The sequence below is a fragment of the Thermobia domestica genome, chromosome 11, assembly GCF_964235325.1.
Source record: "Thermobia domestica chromosome 11, izTheDome1.hap1.1, whole genome shotgun sequence".
In the NCBI taxonomy this organism is placed as follows: domain Eukaryota; kingdom Metazoa; phylum Arthropoda; class Insecta; order Zygentoma; family Lepismatidae; genus Thermobia; species Thermobia domestica.
The window spans coordinates 225,840,359-225,861,257 of record NC_137464.1 but is presented as its reverse complement, the minus strand read 5'-3'; the positions used below and the strand labels follow the sequence as shown (position 1 = coordinate 225,861,257).

General features: G+C 35.4%; 1 protein-coding gene across 2 annotated transcripts in view; it reads right to left on the bottom strand.

Moving 5' to 3' along the window:
- Nucleotides 1–3,215: 3,215 nt before the first annotated feature.
- Nucleotides 3,216–20,899, bottom strand: part of LOC145664773 (pickpocket protein 28-like) — a 66,767-nt gene continuing 49,083 nt past the window's right edge. For both annotated transcript variants that reach the window (XM_081731722.1, XM_081731723.1), the window contains 3 exons: nt 19,544–19,691; nt 6,249–6,340; nt 3,216–3,421 (listed from right to left, as the gene is read on the bottom strand). In XM_081731722.1, the coding sequence (XP_081587848.1) occupies nt 3,234–3,421; nt 6,249–6,340; nt 19,544–19,691 (428 nt within the window). In that variant the 3' untranslated portion in view covers nt 3,216–3,233. The remainder of the gene's footprint in view (nt 3,422–6,248; nt 6,341–19,543; nt 19,692–20,899) is intronic.

The following is a 20,899-nucleotide window of genomic DNA, read 5'->3' as shown; positions in this document are numbered from 1 at the left end:
TACTTTGTTCATTGTTTTTTTGTTACAAATACAGAAGTTTAGTCAAAATTAGATACAGGAGGACAATCTGCAGCTTGAGCATTTCCAGCATGAGTTTTGGAATGTAGACAAGAGGAAGGTTACATCTTTTAAATTGTCACAAACAAATTAGGCATAACACAACAAACAAAATTCATAAGTAGAGGTATTGTTAAATAGGAAAATTCAGAAAAGAAATATTCCAAACTTTTTTTTTTTTTTTTTAATGAATAAACATGGTAGGTATACGATCACCGGATTTCCTGGCCTCATTTAATAAGCTACTCTCCACCCAAAATGGCTTCTGTAATACTTCTTTTCTTTCCATGTTAGAGGAAGGCAAAACGAGTTTTCGGGCAGTGGGTCACTATTTAGTGGAAAACATGTCTCATCGCTTGCTACCACTGCAATTTCTATCAAATGTTTTTATTATTGCACATGTTTGTCCGGATGCACAGATGGTAACTTCTCAATGCCATGAAAGGAAAATTACAAACTTCTTTTAGTAAATAAAGAACATAACAAAGGGAACAATAAATATGGTAGGTGTGTACTAATGTATTATTAAGAAGCACAAAAAACGCTCAATGTGCTTTCAGTGTTGCCAAGGGCAATACTGCTATAAAATTAGAGGAAAAAGAATTGTAAAAAATGTGATTTCTTTTCTATTTTTTCTTTTAGTTTACTATTGCTCTTTTATTACCCAGACTTCATGAGTGATGGACCTGTAGCTAAACATATAACCGTTCCCGATCCTTCGGAAATCGAACCCGAGTCTCGTTATTGTCTAAGTAATGCTTTTTCAGTCGTACTTCATTCGATGTCCTGTTCACAGATGAGGAATTGATATAAAATTGAAACAGATCTAAGCGAACTTCTATACTCATTCGACTCAAAACAGAAATTCGTGTCTCTTGTCCGTCTGTTCCAAACTAACTCTCTTAAAATTCATCTGATTTTGATGAAACTTGGTATGTCTCTTTTTCTAAAATTAGAAAATGCTTCTGTTGTTTGGAGATCAAGAATAAGGGATAAAAATCCATCTCATGTTCAAGTTTCTATATAGTGTATTAATACAACTATTTACAGTACAACCTACGTTAATTTCTAATACAATATAGTATATTTTTTCTTTAAGGTTTTCTGATCATTCTCATAGTTTGTGCTTGAAATCGGTTGAGGATAAGTGGGTCAAATGAAGTAAATTAACGAATTTCGAAGTTTTCGTATTTAAAAAATACGATACGATAACTCGAAAACGTTTACGAATATAATTCGATTTAAATGTAGGGCGATCATACATCCCGTTTCAAGGACGTGTCTCGGCCGTCCAGTCAATAAATGAAAAAAAAAAAAGTAGTATTTGTCCCGTTTTATGCAAATGAAAGAAGTAAGTTATAAATCTAGAACGCAATAAGAATTGGAAAGTAAACAATGTTTTGTTTTCGGAACAATGACTACAAGTTTTAGATTAAAAGAGAATTAAAGAAATTAGAAGAGGAAAATATACAGTTTGATATTCTATTGCAAGCGGTAGGAATGGTGTTAAGCCTGCCTGGTATATACATCCACTCCTGTCGAGCGTGCTTTTTCAATCATGAATAACATATGGACGAGTGAAAAATCTTCCTTACATGTTGCAACGATGAAATCTATGTTACTGGTACGGGGAAATTTCACGGAGAACTGCAATGAATTTTATGACAGACTAGTGAAGAATCAAGCTATTCTCAAGAAGATAGACTCTTTTGAGAAATACTTCTGGTATTCTTCAGTTCAAGAGTAAATTTCTCACCCAATGTAATATCAAGAATTCGAGATAGGGCAAAAGAACAAATGCAGGCAGCGTCATTTCTTATTATATTTTCAGTTAAATGCTGTTTATATTTTATAGCTTATATATAATGTTATATTTCAATATAAATGTATTAAGTATTGCTAAAGTAAACAGGAACTAATTTACGCACTGACTTGTCTCTCATTTCTCATGACTTTTAAAAAGCCGGAACCTGTTCCGTTTTCAGCTGAAAATTTTATGGTCACCCTATTTAGATGCAACGTGATGTATATTTTTTAAGGACTCTTAATCATCCTCAGTACTTGGGGATTACAGGGATTACATTAGTTAAGAATGGAGGAGTGGATTTACCCATTTTCCAATTTCTTTAAAAAGTTCCAGAATAGTTTTCATTAAAAATACGGTATATTCGGTTTCATGCATCTTCTCAATCATTCTCACTGCATGAAGTTAAAATCAGTTAAGAGTGAAGGTGTGAATTTACTCTAGGGCTGCCTACGCGACAAGATTTATGTCGTTTCAGAAAGTACATATGTTTCTATATATATATATATATATATATATATATATATATATATATACATATATAACAAAACTTCGCGATACCGAGGTTTCCCATTCCTCATTAAAAAGTAACTACATAATCTCTATAGCTCGAAGTCTTATTCGTTCAACCTCTAGAACCCGAAGTTCTGAGAATGTCTTAAATTAAATAAGATGACTAGTAAACAGAAAATACAGGGTGTTCACTTATTATGTAGCCGAAATCCACTGGTGAAATCCTCACACATACACAATCAAAAAAAGTCCATATAAACATAAGGCGAAAAACGCGTTGTTTCAAAGTTACGGGATGCCGAAATCGAGAAAATTGTAACTTCGAGGCTGCTTAGCTCGAAAACTGTCAGAAATATCAATGTCGGTTAAAGAAATATTAGAGGAACTAGTACATTGTCTATCTAAATAACATGTTTTAGAGTTGGGACGTATCGGCGCAACGGATTTTATAGAGGGAGCTTCGGTATACGTTCCGCTCTTCCACCTTTCTCTAAAATCATATGCGCCGGTACAATCCAACTCTGAAACATAGGTATTTATATAGAAAGTGTACTAGTTCGCCTAATAGTTCTTTAACCGGCGTTGATATCTCTCATAGTTTTCGAGCTAAGCAGCCTCGAAGTTACCATTTTCTCGATTTCAGCGTCCCGTAACTTTGAAACAATGCATTTTTTGCCTTATGTACATATGGACTTTTTTTTTTTTTATTGTTTAGGTGTGAGGATTTCACCAGTGGATTTTGGCTACATAATAAATGAACACCCTATGTATCCCTTCGAACATTTTTTGTTTAGTGCTAATAATTTTAACAGTTTTAATTAATTTAATCTAATTATTTATTTCATATTCCTTACATTTACTAATCGATATATGGTAAGAATTGTATTGTAGGTTTCTTGTGTTTTGGTGCAAACTTTGCTGTCAATGAATTTTCCTGTTTACGTTTTATAATATTACAAATCAATCTGATTGGTACAAAATAAATTACTTCTACCCCACTCAGTAGGCTGAATCCCAAAAATAGACTCAGGAGACCTCCACAGTTTGCTGAAAAGGAAGGAATGAGCAATACAAATTAGTACTAATTAATATGAGGATGGTGTAACACATGACTGTTAAAATTACGAAGTAATCCTCAATAACCGTTAACCTATTTTCTCGGCACGATTCGAACTCTCTCTGGGATCATTTCCCATTACAGGTTGATTCTTCTTACATAGACCATACTTCGCGAAAATTAAATTATCAGACAACTTTAATATTTATTAATCAAATTTATTTTTATTAATAAAAACATTTTTAACCCGAGAAAACCCAAGGGGTGCCTCGTAGGGACCCTGGTCCACTTTTAATGCTATTATTCTTAATAGATATTTCGTCCACGTCCTTCGCTCTAGAATTATCCTCTCTCTTTGAAATAGACCCTCTGATTGCGTTTCCTAAGCATTTTTTTAAAATTTTACCTCAGAAAAAATAGGGGTATTTTTTATACTAACGTATAGGCCCAAGGCGTGCCTCTGAGGCTCCTATTGAAATACGTACTTTTTTAATTATTTGATACTGTTTATTTTTTATTACCATTCAGAAATGATTGCATAGCAAAGTAGTGACTAGCCTTTTCTATTGATGGCGGGAAATAAAAATGGTCGCGGTGGTTTCAGGTAGTTTGTATATGCAGCAGGGAGTCTCAGAGGCATCCCTTAGGCCTTTTAAGAGTAAAAGTAGCATGGGCTGTCTCGGGTTAAATGAATTACAATTATTGGTAAAATCAAGGTATCAATCATCTTCTAAAAATTATTGTGCTTCTTGCGCATGAGTTGGCGTTAGTGTCTCCAAATCGCAGGATTTATGAGTCCCAGCGGGTTAAAATCTAACGTCATTTGGTAGCCTACAGTTGAAGCTAGTAGACTGCAGAAAGAGCTGCAGGGGTAAAAGTGAGGGGAAACGAGGGGTGACGCCATTCATCCACAATTTATTTGCACATTCAAGAACTGCAAAACAGTATGAGTTCTAAAATTATCGTATATTCACATATTATCGCAAGGGTATTATCGTACAGGGTAGTCCGGAAGTGGGAGTACCCCCCTTTAGGTTCAACAGTATAGTGTTAGTTATGGTAGAATATATGTACACAGTTACTTGAAGTCTTAAGAGTCATAAACATCGGTATGATCATCATCCATGTCGTAACACAGCTGAATTCTCGCATGTTTTGCGGAGATACTCCGGAGTCACGAGGGTGAAGGCGTGTTCCACAGCTGATCGTAATTCCTGCAATGTGTGGTATCGAGTGTTTCTTATTTGCTGCTTTATGAAACCCCAGAGAGCATTGTCTGGTGTCGTCAGATCGGGACTTCTTGGAGGCCAGGCAAAGGGAGCTGGAAAAAATACGCAACCTCTTCCAATCCAGCCGCCAGAAAACTCCAACTTCATTGCAAATAACTGTTACCAAGCAGAAAACAAATTAACATGGATAGCAATGTTGCCAGACAAAGCCAAGCAATGTTACCAAACAAATGTGGGTAAAACCTAAAACCGTCAGAAAACACTAATTAGGGGTGCGCCCACTTCCGGACCACGCTGTATACATATAGCATTAAGGCCTTAACTATCGCATATCACGATAAATTATCGTATGGTTGACAAGTCCGCGTTGTATAAATTTTTTTTTTTTTTTTTTTTTTTTTTTTTTACGGCAAGATTAATGGGCGAAGCCCTGGTCGCTGACACGACTGGTCTGCGCGCAGATTCGATCTCCAGGCAAGATATAAATGACCCAGAGTCGCCCATTGAGAGACTATTTCTGACCATTTAGCATACTAAATCGGAGACATCTTTCACAGCATTTGTATATAATTACCAGTACATTAATAATGGACATCTTCACAAATGTCATTATTGAACAAGAATGAGGTCAGAATTAACTGCAAATTGTTTAACAACTGAATCAGGTGTGTCTTTTTGAGAATTGATCTTGAAATTAACAGCGTATGAATAGCCTAGTAGCGTTAAATTTCAGTGCGATTTTTTTGTCTTTCTCCCTTTTATACCGCAATGCATAATGATCAAGTACACTATTTAGGGGCAAAGAGCGCATTTCACCTCTGAGCTTCAGTTGTATATAGGGCCTACTGCAAGAATAAAGCAATGTTTGAATACGTTTTGACATTTATTTTAGACATAAACTTTTGGTTATTCTTTAGCATGTCCGAAAATACCCCAAAACGCTTTAGCAGTGTACAAAAACGTATCTGAAATACATCCTGACAGATATTAATAGGAGTTACCGTAAGAGTGTTCAAAGTGTACCTGAATTTCTGATCTATCGAATAGGCATATGGGTAGAAACGACTTTAAAATGATAGATACGTTTTAAACACTCTTATGACAGTTCTGATTAGCCACTGTCAGGATGCATTTTAGATACGTTTTTGTTCACTAATTGATAAAATGTTTCACGACAATTTTGGACATGTTAAACAATTGCCAAAATCAATTCTAAAAAAAGGCCGAAACACGAATTTATTTGTTGCTGTATATGTATTTTAATCAACAGTAAAATAATATACTAATGAAAAACGTGGCTCTTTACTTATATTGGTGGAGAATCTCTCCACCTCCCTTCCCCATTGCCCGAAGCAAAACCTGAAATGATGCTACTTGTCTTGATGTAGATATATGTACGGTGGTCACTTCGCTATTTCAGAGGATACAAAAGATGCCGAAACTGATTCTCTGATATTAAAAAATGTCTAAGAAATAAATAAGTAGTCGATTCTAATGTTTTTATTAGATATTAGGCGAATTTCTTTCCGCTCTGTTAAATATTAGTACCAACACACATAGACAACACACATGAATATTGAAAGATTACCAAAGAAATCCGTTTCTCCATATAGTTCATTTCTTTTCTTGGACAAGAACTGCATCTCTTTGAAGAATATTGAGATAGAGACGATCGAAGTCCTGAAATGAACGTTAAAATAACAACTGAGTAAAATTAGTGTATCATAGACATATTTGGTCTCAAGTATGTATGGTACTACTATACGATTCATATACGACACAAATATAGCGTAATTTCTCTGAGTGATTATGTCTGAGAGGTTAACGTCCTTGTCTTTATCTGATTAACGCGATGCGAATGACCGTTTTCTACTACCTAATTCCCGCTTTCCTAACAAAAACTCTATTCCTGTCTGCAGAAAGAAAAGATTTATGTTACCCGTCCATGGTTGAGGTTTTGCCCTACAGCTGAATACAGCTTGTAAAAATAGAATCTGATTGACTGCAGGTGCACGAAAAAATAATAATAATAATAAAAAAACTGTTGTATTCCTCTCCCCGCTCACTTCAAGTGTGGATATCCTGGACACATTCAAACTGAGCGCTATGATCTTTCAGTTCTTCCCAGTAGAGGCGCTAGCAATAATTGTTAAATGAAAAAGTGAGCATTTAGTGGCGAAAAGGCGAAGTACTCGGAGAAGGGGGAGGGAACAGTAACCTTAATACAGGAGACCGGACTTTGATTCTCGATGGTAGCTGACCTTGACGTGAGTTAGAATAGTACTCACTAAATTTCATTTCCATATTTGATAATCTCGATGCCCAAGATAGATGCCAAGCGAAAAGTAAAATAAAATAAAACTAATTAAAATTATGGATTACAATGAATCATATAACGTTAACTCTATTCTCGAGTGCTTATACCTGTAGATATTTTACTACATAATATTAGTATCATAGAACACATTGTCATAGGAAGTAATAAATAGCCCCCTTCCATAGCCATTTCTTGTGTTTGTGCCTCATCACCAGCAAAGGTATTCTGACATTATTGGCAAGTAACCTGCTGCAATTGAGAAGCTCCCATGAAACAGTCTTTAGGTAACTTCTTCATCTTCACGTATGATTTTTCTGCCGTCTATCGACTGTAGCCTCTTTCGTTTTCCTGTCACCATACCCTCTATCACAAACCTCATGGCAATTTCTTCTTAGCCAATGCCCCAATCACTTTTTCTTCCTTCTTTTAATTGCTTTTAAAGTTGTTATTTTCTCCCTCACTTATTCTAACACTTTCTCATTCGTCTTTCCCATTCTACCCAACTATTTTTTTTCATACTTTTCCACACCCACATTTCGAAAGTATCCAGTTTTTCATTACTTTTGTGTAATGTCCCTGTTTCTGCCTCAGACAGCACAATACTCCGTAGTTATTCTATAACGCAGGTAATTTTCGACAAATATATATATGAATACAATTAAACTAAATATAGAATACGAGGGGTGACTGAAAAGTTTTGAGCCTTGAGGAAACTATAAGAAATACAAATTTGGCAATACATTTATTTTTCAACATAATCCCCTTGGACAGCAACACACTTGCTCCAATGGTGCTGCAGTGCTCATATACTAGTAGAAAAAAAAAAACCTTAGGTTGTGACCACATAAACTCCTCCACGGCTGTTATGACGTCATTATCGCTTGCGAAACGTCGTCCTGCTAGAGCCATTTTTTGGATTAGGGAACAAGTGGAAGTCTGAGGGAGTCAGATCAGGATGGATGAGGAACGAGTTCAAAGCCGCATCCGTGAATAGTATGCATAGCAACTGCTGATGTGTAGCCGGGAGCATTGTTATGATGGTAGAGAACGTCTCTGGACATCATGTGTGGACTTTTTTCTTGAATTTGCACTCGAAGTTTTTTCAAAAGGTCACAGCATTCTCCTGTGATGATATGACCCCTTTGCAGGTAATCAATGAATATGACACCTTACGAATCCCCAAAAAACAGAAGCCATCACTTTACCAGCGAAGGGGGTCACCTTTGCCTTCTTTGATGTAGGGGAGGAGGAGTGCTTCCCTTATTTGGATTATTGTTTTGTTTCTGGCTGGTAATGGTGTAGCCAACACTCATCCACAGTGATAAATCGACAGAGAAAATCGTCCATATCACGTTCTAACAGTTCAAATTGTCTACGAATAGGAGGTACCGAGTGCGTTTTACTTCGGGAGTCAGAAGACGTGGGAGCCATCGAGCAGAAACTTTTGGTAAACCAAGCTCATTCTTCAGAATATATTCTGCTCGCTCCTGTGATATGCACAGAATGTCTCTATCTGTCGAGTTGACAATCGGCGATCTTCCATGATCATATCAAGTACCAGGCCAATGTTTTCCGTGGCTGTATCACTTGATGGTCTCCTAGATCTCGTCTCATCTTCAACACTCTGCCTACCACGCTTGAATTCATGCACCCATCTTTTGATGGTGGCATATGAAGTGGCAGATTCGCAAACGGTATTGACCATATCTTGGTGGATCTCAGACGCCGACATTCCTTTTAATTGCAGATACTTGATGACTGACCTGCACTCGATTTTTTCCATTTTCCCAACTTCTATCATCTCACTCATTTCATGATCCTGTAAGAGACAAAAGAAATTACTTAGAACCAAGAGCTTAATACACATTAATATCAAAGGTTGTACTATTCGAATACCTATAATTATTCTATTCTAGATCTCATTTTTTATGTTAGGCTCAAAACTTTTCCGTCACCCCTCGTATTTCCATTGACTTTGGGTTTTAGTAGAGATAATGGTGGAGGTAGAACAATTATATGAAACGATGAATCTACATTTAAAAAATAACGTTCTTCGCTATCTCCTATCACCACCTCCGATTTCAGTGGAGGAATAAGTCTAGTCCCTAGAACCTAGTCGTACAAGGTACATGAGCGAAGTGTCCCCCTTTGGATACATGTAAAATTGATTCAAATGCAAAGTTCTCCGCACCTCAATGTGTATTGTACTAAATTTAGCGACCCATACGGGTAATTTGCATATTTATGGGCCTTCATATATCAGGAATTCAATCATACGCTACTATAACGCTCGGACAAAATAGCTTTTAGTTTCTTTAGATGGAACTGGACATGAATGTGGCCATATGCAAAACAAATTTTACCAAGTACTGCTTCTCTGACACATGTTATCCACCCCGGCGGCCATTTTGGATTCTCCGCATTGGATTCAACTTTCGGTTTTTCAAATGGGAATAGGTGCAAGTGATACATCAAATTCATGTACATTTTTTTCGTAAATTCATTTGTGTAAGTAAAGAGGTTTACATTATTCATTCTTACAGCTCTTGACATTTTAAGGTATAGATTTACGTAATCTATGTACATGAACTAAAATTGTGCTGTTCAGCCATGCTCACCTGTGCGTGTAGTATTGCAGAATACCTCATATTCAGCAAGAAATTCTTTAATTTCTTCTGGGAATTTATTTGCTGCATAAAAATCTCTTATCATGATAGATATTCATCAAATAGACCTCAAATCCAGGTGGAATCTCTGTATTAGAGCGATTGAGGAAACGTTTGATATGTTGATTTGAAATACTAGTCCAAAGAGAGGAAGGAGACGTTTGGATCTATTGTATCTGCTAGAAAGGAATTCTTTGACAGAATTTTGTGCAAGAACTACTTTCACATAGTATATGTGAACATCCAGACTCTGATGATCCTTCCGCACCAAACCTCGTTAAGTTTTTCTTTGTACCCTATGACGTAATTTTTAGCATTTTTTTAAAAAATCTTGTATTAAGAAAATTTAGCTCCCATATTTTTGTACTAACGAAATGTTTTGGTGATAGGTACATAGAAAGAAACAAGGCAGCAAAAGAAATTTTCTTGTACCTTATGGCGTAAATTTTGGCCCTTTTCTGAAATTTTAAATCTTGTCTTATAGAGCTAAAGCTCCCGAAAATCTTGTCTTACGGACCAGTTTTTAGTTTTGGGCATCCTTCCGCACCAAATCCCGTTAAGTTTTTACTTGTACCATATGACGTAATTTTTAACCTTTTTTTTTTAAATCTTGTCTTAAGGGGATTTAGCCCCCATTATTTTGTCTTACGAAATGTTTTGGTGATAGGTACATGGAAAGAAATAAGACGGCGAAAGAAATTTTCTTGTACCTTATGACGTAAATTTGGGCCCTTTTTCAAATTTTGAATTTTGTCTTATTGGGCTAAAACCCCCGAAAATCTTGTCTTACGGACCAGTTTTTAGTTTTGGGCATTCTACCGCACCGAACCCCGTTAAGTTTTTTCCTGTACCTTATGAAGTAAATTTTGGTTCTTTTTTCAAAATTTCGGGGGCTCACTGTAGTCAAAAGCTTTCGGTTTGGCACACAAGACAACGTTTTTCTTACGTTTCCGGCCGACCCGCACCAGATGTGGGGGTGAAACAATTTGTACCTTCTGACGTGATTTTTCATGTGCTAGCTCTCTGTCCATTGGATATATCTTGAGAATAAATTGTCCTCTTCATAACGCCATAGAGGGAAAGATGGAAGGAGAGCGAGGAGTAGGAAGAAGGAAACAATTAATTGATGATTGGGAAAATAGGAAAATAAATAAATTGGGAGACTGATGAAGGTTGGGAAATGCGAAAGGAACATTTTTAGATTCGAACTTAAATAGGAGTGAGTGAAGTTCTTTCCTATTAATCCAAATGCTGTTAGTATATATATACCGTTTTGCTCTTTTATGTGCAATATTGAAACCCAAAATTTTCCTACCAATTCTGGTTGTAATAGAGAAACAAGGCAGCAATACAAGCTAGTCTGAGGACATTGAATTGATATCTTTGAAAAACATTATATCATTAAGTTTTTGCTCTTATCGTATATCTATCGGGAGATAAACGAACAACACAATCATTTTATAAGATTTTGCATAATTTGGAAATCTAAAAATATGTGTGTTTAAAATTCTCCAGTCTATAAGGTTACATAAAGGAAGAGGATACGCGTGAGGTTTGCACGTATATAAGCATCTTTTCATGTAGGAATGCATGTGTTATCTTTTACACCTATGGAAATATCTCTTACATCTGTGGAAATATCTCTTACATCATTGGAAATATCTCTTACATCTAAGAAAATCAAACATATTACTCTATAATTTTTTATTACATTGCATTAGATACAGAAACAAACTTATCGCCCCTTTAAATTTTGGGAAGTCGAAAATAGTGTTATCTTCTATTCATTTTGTCGAGAGAGAACTAACACTACCTTGATTTTGACAGAAAGTAACTTTAGAATCTTATGATGTAATGATACTACTAATGGTACATCGTTTTCTTCACAATTTCTTTTCAGTCGGAAGTATTCATGAACAAAACATTTAAAATAATCTAATACTACTACTACTACTATTACCACAATACTACTACTACTACTACTACTACTACTACTACTACTACTACTACTACTACTACTACTACTACTACTACTACTACTACTACTACTACTACTACTAATAATAATAATAATAATAATAATAATAATAATAATAAGAGGAAAGGATACGATTAATTAGTAGAGCCCGGATTTCCATGCACAAACAAACCCCAAAATATGCATGCAAATATGCACGAAAAATATCAAAAATATGCACTAAAATATGCATTTAAAAATTTAACATATGCACTGAAATATACACTAAGAAAAATATCTTATCTTACTGATCTCTGTTACAATGAACTATTAACATCTTCCTTAGGTTTTCTTCTGTCAACCCTCTGCGTTTGTCAGAAACGTTTAGTAGGTCGAAAAGTTTCTTTCCACATCAGTAGAAGTCACTGGTGCATGTAAAAAGCACCAAATGTCTTCCTGTGTTACGTACTCTTCCAATTCCATGTTTTCATCACCCTACAGTACACGGGTTGTGTCTGAGAAGCACGCAGCAAGCAGTAAGAATATATTTTTCTGTTTTTTCAATGGATGACAGATAGATACTATTGTGTCACTCAGTGTACCTTCCTTTACGATTGCAAAGTCAATTGCTCGTATTTGTATAGTTCGTGCTTGAGTTGTCTGTGAGCGGGAAGGTATTGTTTTCGTTGTGTGCCTGTGAGGCACCACCCGTGTGCTCGCGTGACATAAAAAAACATTGATTGAGGATTTCGTTCGAACACTCGTAATTTGTGTTTTGTAGACAATGTCAAAGAAATTGACTACAGAAGAAACGAGAAATTTGAGCGGAAACAGTAACGCGTCGGAATTGGATTTTTCGGACGATGATTCAGACTCTGATTCCTCTTTTCAACATGCTAGTTTTCAAAACAGTGAACCTGAGCTTGAAAGCTGCCCATGTTTTTATGTTCCGAAGAAAGGGAGAAGTGTTACTTTCGTCAAAGTACCACCATGACAATATTGACAGTAAAAACTGTGGTAATAGAAAACCTGAAACTATAAGATTTTACGACAGGACGAAGGGAAAGGGGATCCGGCAGATGTAATGTGCGTAAAATATGACGTAGACAGAAATGTAGGCAGACCACTACCGTTTTTGTTTTGGGTACTGATGAACATTTCTTGAATAAACGCCTATATTGTGTTTCGATCAAATACTAATCAAGAGAACTCTTTATGAAGAAGGCAGTTTGTCAAGAACTTAGGACTTAGTTACCGAATAAATGAGGGAACGAGCTTAGCTGCGTTATCTGCCGCGACACATCAGGAGCCCACTGCAAGACTATCAAGTTTATACCAGAACAAAAGGAAGACCCACTGCAAAGAAAAAGACGGAGATGCTGCAAGTGCAAAAACAGTGGAACATGGCTTTTGTAAGTTTTGCAAAAAGTAGCTGTGCCTCAAACACTGTGCAATGTTATGCACGGAATGAATTGAGGACAATTTATATGGGTAAAAATGTGTCGTTTTTGACCTGTGGTTCAGACAATACACCGCACACTTATAAGCCTCAATACGTTTGTTTATGTTAACACTCATTATTCTTAATATTTTATGCGTGTAATCAGATGCAATTTCTCGAAAGTCGTAATTTTATGGCATAAGATTTGATTTCATCCGTTATTAATAAAGTAAAACAAACATGTTTAATAAATTTCGGAAAAGAACATAAAAATGTTGAGTTTCGTGTTTTGAACAATAAATATCAACAATTAATACATGCATCCTTTGAAACATAAAGGCATTTTATTTAAAAAGGTTTCATATATATGTTTAACTTAATTAGATTTTGTGTTGCCTCACAGGAACAACCCGTGAACTCACGTAACATTTTCACCCGTGTGCTGAAGGGTTAAGTAGCCTACATTTGCAATGGCATATTGGTTTGTACCCGGGAATTTTGCCTAATATTTTGCAAAGTTTATTTGACGCTATTTTCGCAAGATCGTGAGTTGTTTTACTGGATAAAGTCTGCAATAATTCGCCCAGCGAGGAGAGTGAATGCTGCCAAGCATTCTTACGGGGTTCCAACTGCACTGTAACCAATAACCGTGAAAATAAGTGCCTCCTACCATGAAAAATATACGGTTTACCGTTTTTCTAAAATAATGGTAGGAGACCGTTTTCCTGTTAGATGCTTGTGTCGGGCATGCGCATTGGAGAGAAAAAGCACATGTTCGAAGCGAGGATTGATGGCGCGCAGGTTCGGATGTGTTGTGCTTTGTTTTGTTTTGTTTCTTTCTTTCTTTTGTTTGTTTGTTTGTTTGTTTGTTTAGTGTGTGGTTTTCTGGTATGATATATATACAGTAGGCCTACTACTGTTGAAGATATCCTGGAAATTCAACATTAAGCAAGGTAATGTATGGGAAAGCACCATGTTAATATTTGAACTTTGTTCGGTGACAAACAAAATTTTAGTTGGCTATCGTGGCAAGCAGATCGCTTCAAAGTGCAACGATTCGAAACCAAGAAGCTGCTGGATGTATAAACTAAAGTCTTAAGATAATGTAGCCAACTACGAGTGATAGTGAAGCTAGAATTAGAATCACAATGTTGAAATACTTTTTCTTTTTTAAAAAAAAGAAAAAAGAAAAAAATAGGAAAAGTGCTTCGTAGTTTACCGTACTTAGTACAGCATTACATAAATTGTGTTGCATCAACTGGAATTTTTCATGTTACAGAAATAAAAGTATACTGTCACTCATGTGTGCCCGAAGGAGGGGCAGGGGTCGCTCCCCTAGTTAATGAAAACGTATTAAATTTCTTAATACAAATAAAAAATATCAAATGTAATAGGGTATATACTAACCAGGGAGATGAGACCCCTAGAAAATATTCATCGGGCACCCATGCTGTCATTATTTTTTCTGGATAAATGAATTGTTAGATTTGAAAAATATTTCCGTAAATGTTTTTATCTTTAATTTTGTTCTGAGTACCTATAATCTGTTCTGGTGTCTTGTTAATACATTTGAGCGTTCAATAAATATGCAAAAGTTCGATACTCTGGAAGTTTGGTGATTTTTTTTTTTTTTTTTTTTGGAGCATTGATGTCACTGTTACATAATTATGCAAACATGTATTTATTAATTTGGGATAGCGGATACTGGATACTGTAGGCAGTGTTGTGAGAAATCATATGGTTTTACACTTGTTTAGTCGTAGTTCTGGTCATTCTAAGCTATGTTGTCGGGTGCCTGCTTGGTTATCTGAAACCGTAATAATGTAACTAATCGAATGAATCGCTAATTAGAATATTTGAGGTCTATTAGTCTACTGGTACTCATAGCGAAAATACATGCGATAAAGATAGTCTTAACACTGCAACAGAATATCGATTTATGAATATCTTAAAAGGACATGGATGTTTGTTCCAACTATATTTTCAAACCGTGCGAAAACTCAGCTATAAAATTCAAGAAGTAGTTTTTTTTTTTTTATGTAATATCGAATCTTCTTCTGGTGTTTTGTTCAATACATGACAAAATTGGTAATTTTGAAAAGAAAAAGCAATGTATGTTCAAGATGATATGAACACAAGAGTTCGATATTACAAACTAAGAATTAATTTCAATTTTATTCTTATGGATATTATGCACGTCGTAGGTGCAATGCTTCTTTCGTTCACTTTTGTCTTTTCTTTAGTTAAGTAGTCTTTAACACCAGTGGACCAGCTTGCACTCTAGTTGCATCCATCCAGGAAAAATTATTGCTAGCTAGTGTGTGTACTGATACAGTTCTAGCAATTCGATGAAACTTGGGTAAATATATATTGCCCAGCAAGAATTCTTACTGGATCTAGCAAGAGGGCACGCTGGACCGGCAAGGACCTCTAGATAGGGAATCCGTGTGATAATTATCGTAAATCTTGTACGGTAATAACACACTTGTGCTTTTTTTTTTAAAAAAAAAGATCCCTAAATTTTACGGTAAATTACCGTACCAAATTTGTTTCTAAACACGGTCAACATTATTTTGCTTCTAAATATACGGTCTGCCGTCTTTATGAAAAAATGGTGGTCCGTAAAATTTAGGGTAATCGGATGGCAGCGAGAGTTGACGGTAATCGGTCAGTAAATTTAAGGCGAAATTTTTTACAGTGTGTCTGATAATTTCAGGTATTCTCGATTAGTGGTTGTGTATGTACTTAATTTTGTTCTCAATGTCACTTGTAAATAAACATTTTTGAGACACATAAATATCGGCTGCATCATCGGGATTTACTGGGTCTACAACTACCTTCACTTGATTTAAGTTATATGCATAATACGGTTACCCTCTAGCCACGAGTTTCACTGGTTGAGAAGGTACTGGAAAATTTTTCGCAGCTTCGCAAAAGATATGTATGATCGATGGATCTTTCAGAAATAGTCCAGTCAAGATAAGGATTGACCTTGAACAAACTGCAATAGAAATGAAATATGTGCCTAAATGATGCTGAGCAGATTCTAAGCAAACCTGAAAAAGTCCTCAAGAATATTCAGTCTGGAAGGTCGTTAAATTCAATATGGCTGCTGTTTGTGGTCATTTACGGCAGTCATTATAACAAACGGACTAATTACGTGACTTTGTAACAAAATTACAGGCTCAAAACCCTTTATAAAAGATGTCCACCATTATGTGTCCTTTCGAATGAAACATTGAACATGCCTCTAATTATATTTTATTCGTTATCTACACATAGTAGTCCCTTTATGCTTCTTGTAAGTGTAAATGTAATTTTGTGGTTATTGCTTTCAAATAGCTGAATGGTTAAATACTGAAATACAACTGATGATTTTAATTTTACAATGCAAGTTTTTAATGTTTGTCCTCTTGTTGTTGTGTCTTACAGGTAGTGGAAACATTGATTAAGATACTGTTGAGAGTTGCATTGTATGTAAGAAGGTGTTCACAGAAGATGAAAGACCCTCATTTTTATCTCAGAAGTGATGCCAAGGAATTATGTGAATTATGTGCAACTGCACTGACAACCAAACCTGGAGAAAAAGTACATCAATAATGCCGAAAGAAGTATGTGAATCCCAGTCAAATCAAGAAGGATATGCAGTTAAGAATACCTTCCGATGAAGAGAAATCTGTAAGTATTGTACGTTTAAATTCGTCTGCATTTCATTTTGCTCTCAACTATTTGTTTTGTAGTGAGCATGATAGATACGAAGGTACGTGCAAGGATTACTGTCTAATTTGAATAAAAATTAATACTTCCCAAAAAACAATATTGAAATCATGTGAAGAACGCAATGATGATTAGGCTGTATGACCATGACTATAAAAAGTCGTATTAACAATGTCAGAGATTTGCTTGCGAAAGACACAGTGTACCACACTACTTGTACTGTGAATTTTAGAATAGGAAATGGGATTCCTGGAAAAATGCGTCAGGTGAATACGATCCGAAGAAAAATTTCAGGCCCATGCAGACTAAAAGAGAGGACGTTTTCTTGTGAGTACTTGAGTATTTGGAGATGAACGATGATTAGTAAGTTATCATATGTGATTTAATAAAGGTTATGGAGCAAGAGCTGTGCTATTCAGAAGAGCAAGCGCACTCTGCCAAACACAGGAAAGCTAAACTATTGGAGTTACTTAGGGAAAGAATCACTTTAACTGAAATAAGTGGTAAAGTAGTTGTTACTTTCAAACAGATATTTGCTAGAATCCTTCAAGACGTTTATGAGAAGAACATCAGAAAAATACCGTGAAGGAGCAGTTGAGATTAGGGAAACAGCAGCAAAGTTAATAAATATGGAATAGGTCCATGGAAACATAAAAAGAGTTCTATCCTTCCGCTGACGGGTACAATCTTGAAAGTGTTATATCATTTCGCCTGAGGTGTTAAGAGTACCTAGGTATTTCTAAAAGAGATCGCTACAGGTGCACACACTGGAACTAAAATCGCTACCATGGGTCAGTGTATAATCCAGCTAGCTTGACCAAAAATGATACAAGCTCCATCATAGGTTGGTATGGGCGTGCAGGTGCACGACCATTTTGGTTCCCCCTGTACCGTCACGGTTATGACATTTCATATTCTGAGATGCAGTATCTTTTCTGGTGTTCTCCTTATAAAAGTCTTGAAGGATTCTAGGAGATATCTATTTGAAAGTAAGAGCATCTACTTTACCACTTATTTCAGTTAAAGTGATTCTCTCCCTAAGTAACTCCGATAGTTTAGCTTTCCTGTGTCTGGCAGAGTGCGCTTGCTCTTCTGAATAGCACAGCTCTTGCTCCATAACCTTTATTAAATCACATATGATAACTTGCTCATCATCGTTCATCTCCAAATACTCAAGTACTCACAAGAAAACGTCCTCTCTTTCAGTCTGCATCGGACTGCCATTTTTCTTCGGTTCGTATTCACTTGATGACATCCATTTCCGCATTTTTCCTGGAATTCCATTTAATATTCTAAAATTTACAGTGCAAGTAGTGTGGTACACTGCGTCTTTCGCAAGCAAATCTCTGGCGTTTTCAATACGACTTTTTATATTCATGATCATATAGTCTAATCATCATTGCGTTCTTCACATAATTTCAATACTGTTTTTTGGGCAGTATTAATTTTTATTGGAATTAGACAGTGATCATATCTATCAGGCTTACCACAAAACAAACAGTTAAGAGCAAAATGAAATGCAGGCGAATTTGAACGTAGAATACTTATAGATTTCTCTTCATCGGAAGGTATTCTTAATTGCATATCCTTCTTGATTTGACTAGAATTCACATACTTCTTTCGGCATTATTGATGTACTTTTTCTCCAGGTTTGGTTGTCAGTGCAGTTGCACATAATTCACATAATTCCTTGGCATCACTTCTGAGATAAAAATGAGGGTCTTTCATCTTCTGTGAACACCTTCTTACATACAATGCAACTCTCAACAGTATCTTAATCAATGTTTCCACTACCTGTAAGACACAACAACAAGAGGACAAACATTAAAAACTTGCATTGTAAAATTAAAATCATCAGTTGTATTTCAGTATTTAACCATTCAGCTATTTGAAAGCAATAACCACAAAATTACATTTACACTTACAAGAAGCATAAAGGGACTACTATGTGTAGATAACGAATAAAATATAATTAGAGGCATGTTCAATGTTTCATTCGAAAGGACACATAATGGTGGACATCTTTTATAAAGGGTTTTGAGCCTGTAATTTTGTTACAAAGTCACGTAATTAGTCCGTTTGTTATTATGACTGCCGTAAATGACCACAAACAGCAGCCATATTGAATTTAACGACCTTCCAGACTGAATATTCTTGAGGACTTTTTCAGGTTTGTTTAGAATGTGCTCAGCATCATTTAATCGCATGTTTCATTTCTATTCCAATTTGTTCAAGGTTAAGAGTCTTTCTTCGTACGTTGGACTAAAATACTTTCTTTACATTTGATACAAGCACGTGTACTGCTAGATATTAACATCTGATTATTTCTGCTACGCAATGAAGACCGTGTGCAAGAGAAGTCAGGTGGAATAATTGAGGAAAGGACACAACACTGTCTTCTATTATTCTATACAACATTTTATTCTACATCTGCGTTTACAAAGTGAATCAGTTCACTTTAAATATAACCTACTTTCTTGTGATATACTCTCAAATATGCTAGGATGCAGCAACAAAATTAGGAAGTATGCAGTATCCTGCAAAGTTTACGAAATATGCATGCACATAGAAATTTACTCAAAATATGCACTTATATGCACCATCACATGCGTCTCAAAGGAATCCTTCCAAGTACATCATCAAGAAGAAAACATTTTCCATACGTTTCTGCATGTTACTATAAATATGCATTTTGTATATAAATCCGGGCTGTAATAATTATAGTTGGTCTACTAAAAGTTGTAGAAAAAAATATTCCATTTATTTTTGAAAATATATAACTTACATGTCACGTTTTGTTTTAAAACCATTGTTTAAGGTTTTGAGAAGATCTTTCCAATTGTGGTTTGATAGAGACATTTCCATCTCGTAATCTAGTTCTGAGCACGATGGCAGACAGTTACAACTAACTGTCCAAACGTTGTCTTGCGAGCCTGAAAATAACACAATTTACTATTTTAGTGATTTTCGTATCTCTTCAAAATTTCAGATATAACCTCTGGGCATTTTACAAGTAAATATACACTGTTGTTTGATGAAAATTGTACCATCAAGAACGAATGCGTCCAAACTCACATTATTTGCACGACATGGTATGGCGCAGTGATGCCAACCTGAAATGTTATAAAATCCCATTTAGAGAGCCAAAAATTCCCATTTTGTTCTTGAATTTCTCACGTTATACTAATTACAATATTTACACACACACACACACACACACACACACACACATATATATATATATATATATATATATATATATATATATATATATATATATATATATATATATATATCGTGTATCTTCTACATGTATTAAAAGTACATTTTCTTGTCAGGATTTAGTATTTGCATTATACCTTTAAGCCATAATTTTCTAAGGAGCGTAACAATACTGTAAGAACTTTATTCTCTGATCATTTTACGTGGAACACATTCCAAGTTGATTGTTTATCATTCCGTATTTTACCTTTTTCGCTTAAAAAATAACAGAGAACGGATTTCATGTCTTGGAGAGTTTCTTTTTTAAATAACAAGCTATTTCTGCACTAATATGTATGTATTTTCTTGTAACAAAATTTGACAATTGGCACAGATATCAAGATTATTGAGGACTCATTCGTCTATTTCAGTCCATAGAAATTTTTGTTGCTGCCAATGAAGTATATTATATATATATATATATATATATATATATATATATATATATATATATATATATATATATATATATATAATTCCCATATATATTGCTAATTGAAACAAACATTCTCTTTATTCTTTTTCAAAGAATAAATGTAAAAAATCGGACGGGTTGGCACCACTGGCATAAGGTGCGATTGATCAGAAGAACAAAGCATATCAAAGAATAGACGAGAATATTTCCAGACCGGCATGACACTGAAATATGCGCCACTAACTAGTAATAAGCCGTTCATAGCATATAGTGACATCCATGGGGAAAATAATGTATCAGTTTCAACTGTCTTGCTTCATTACTTCGTTGTTCCCCTTTAACACAGTTTTATCCGTAGTTTTATCAGAAGTTAGAATTCAGACATTCACAGCTATCTCAGCATGCTGGGTTTATCCATTTACGCCCTTCCAACCTTGGAATACTATTAGTCGAATTCCTTCATAT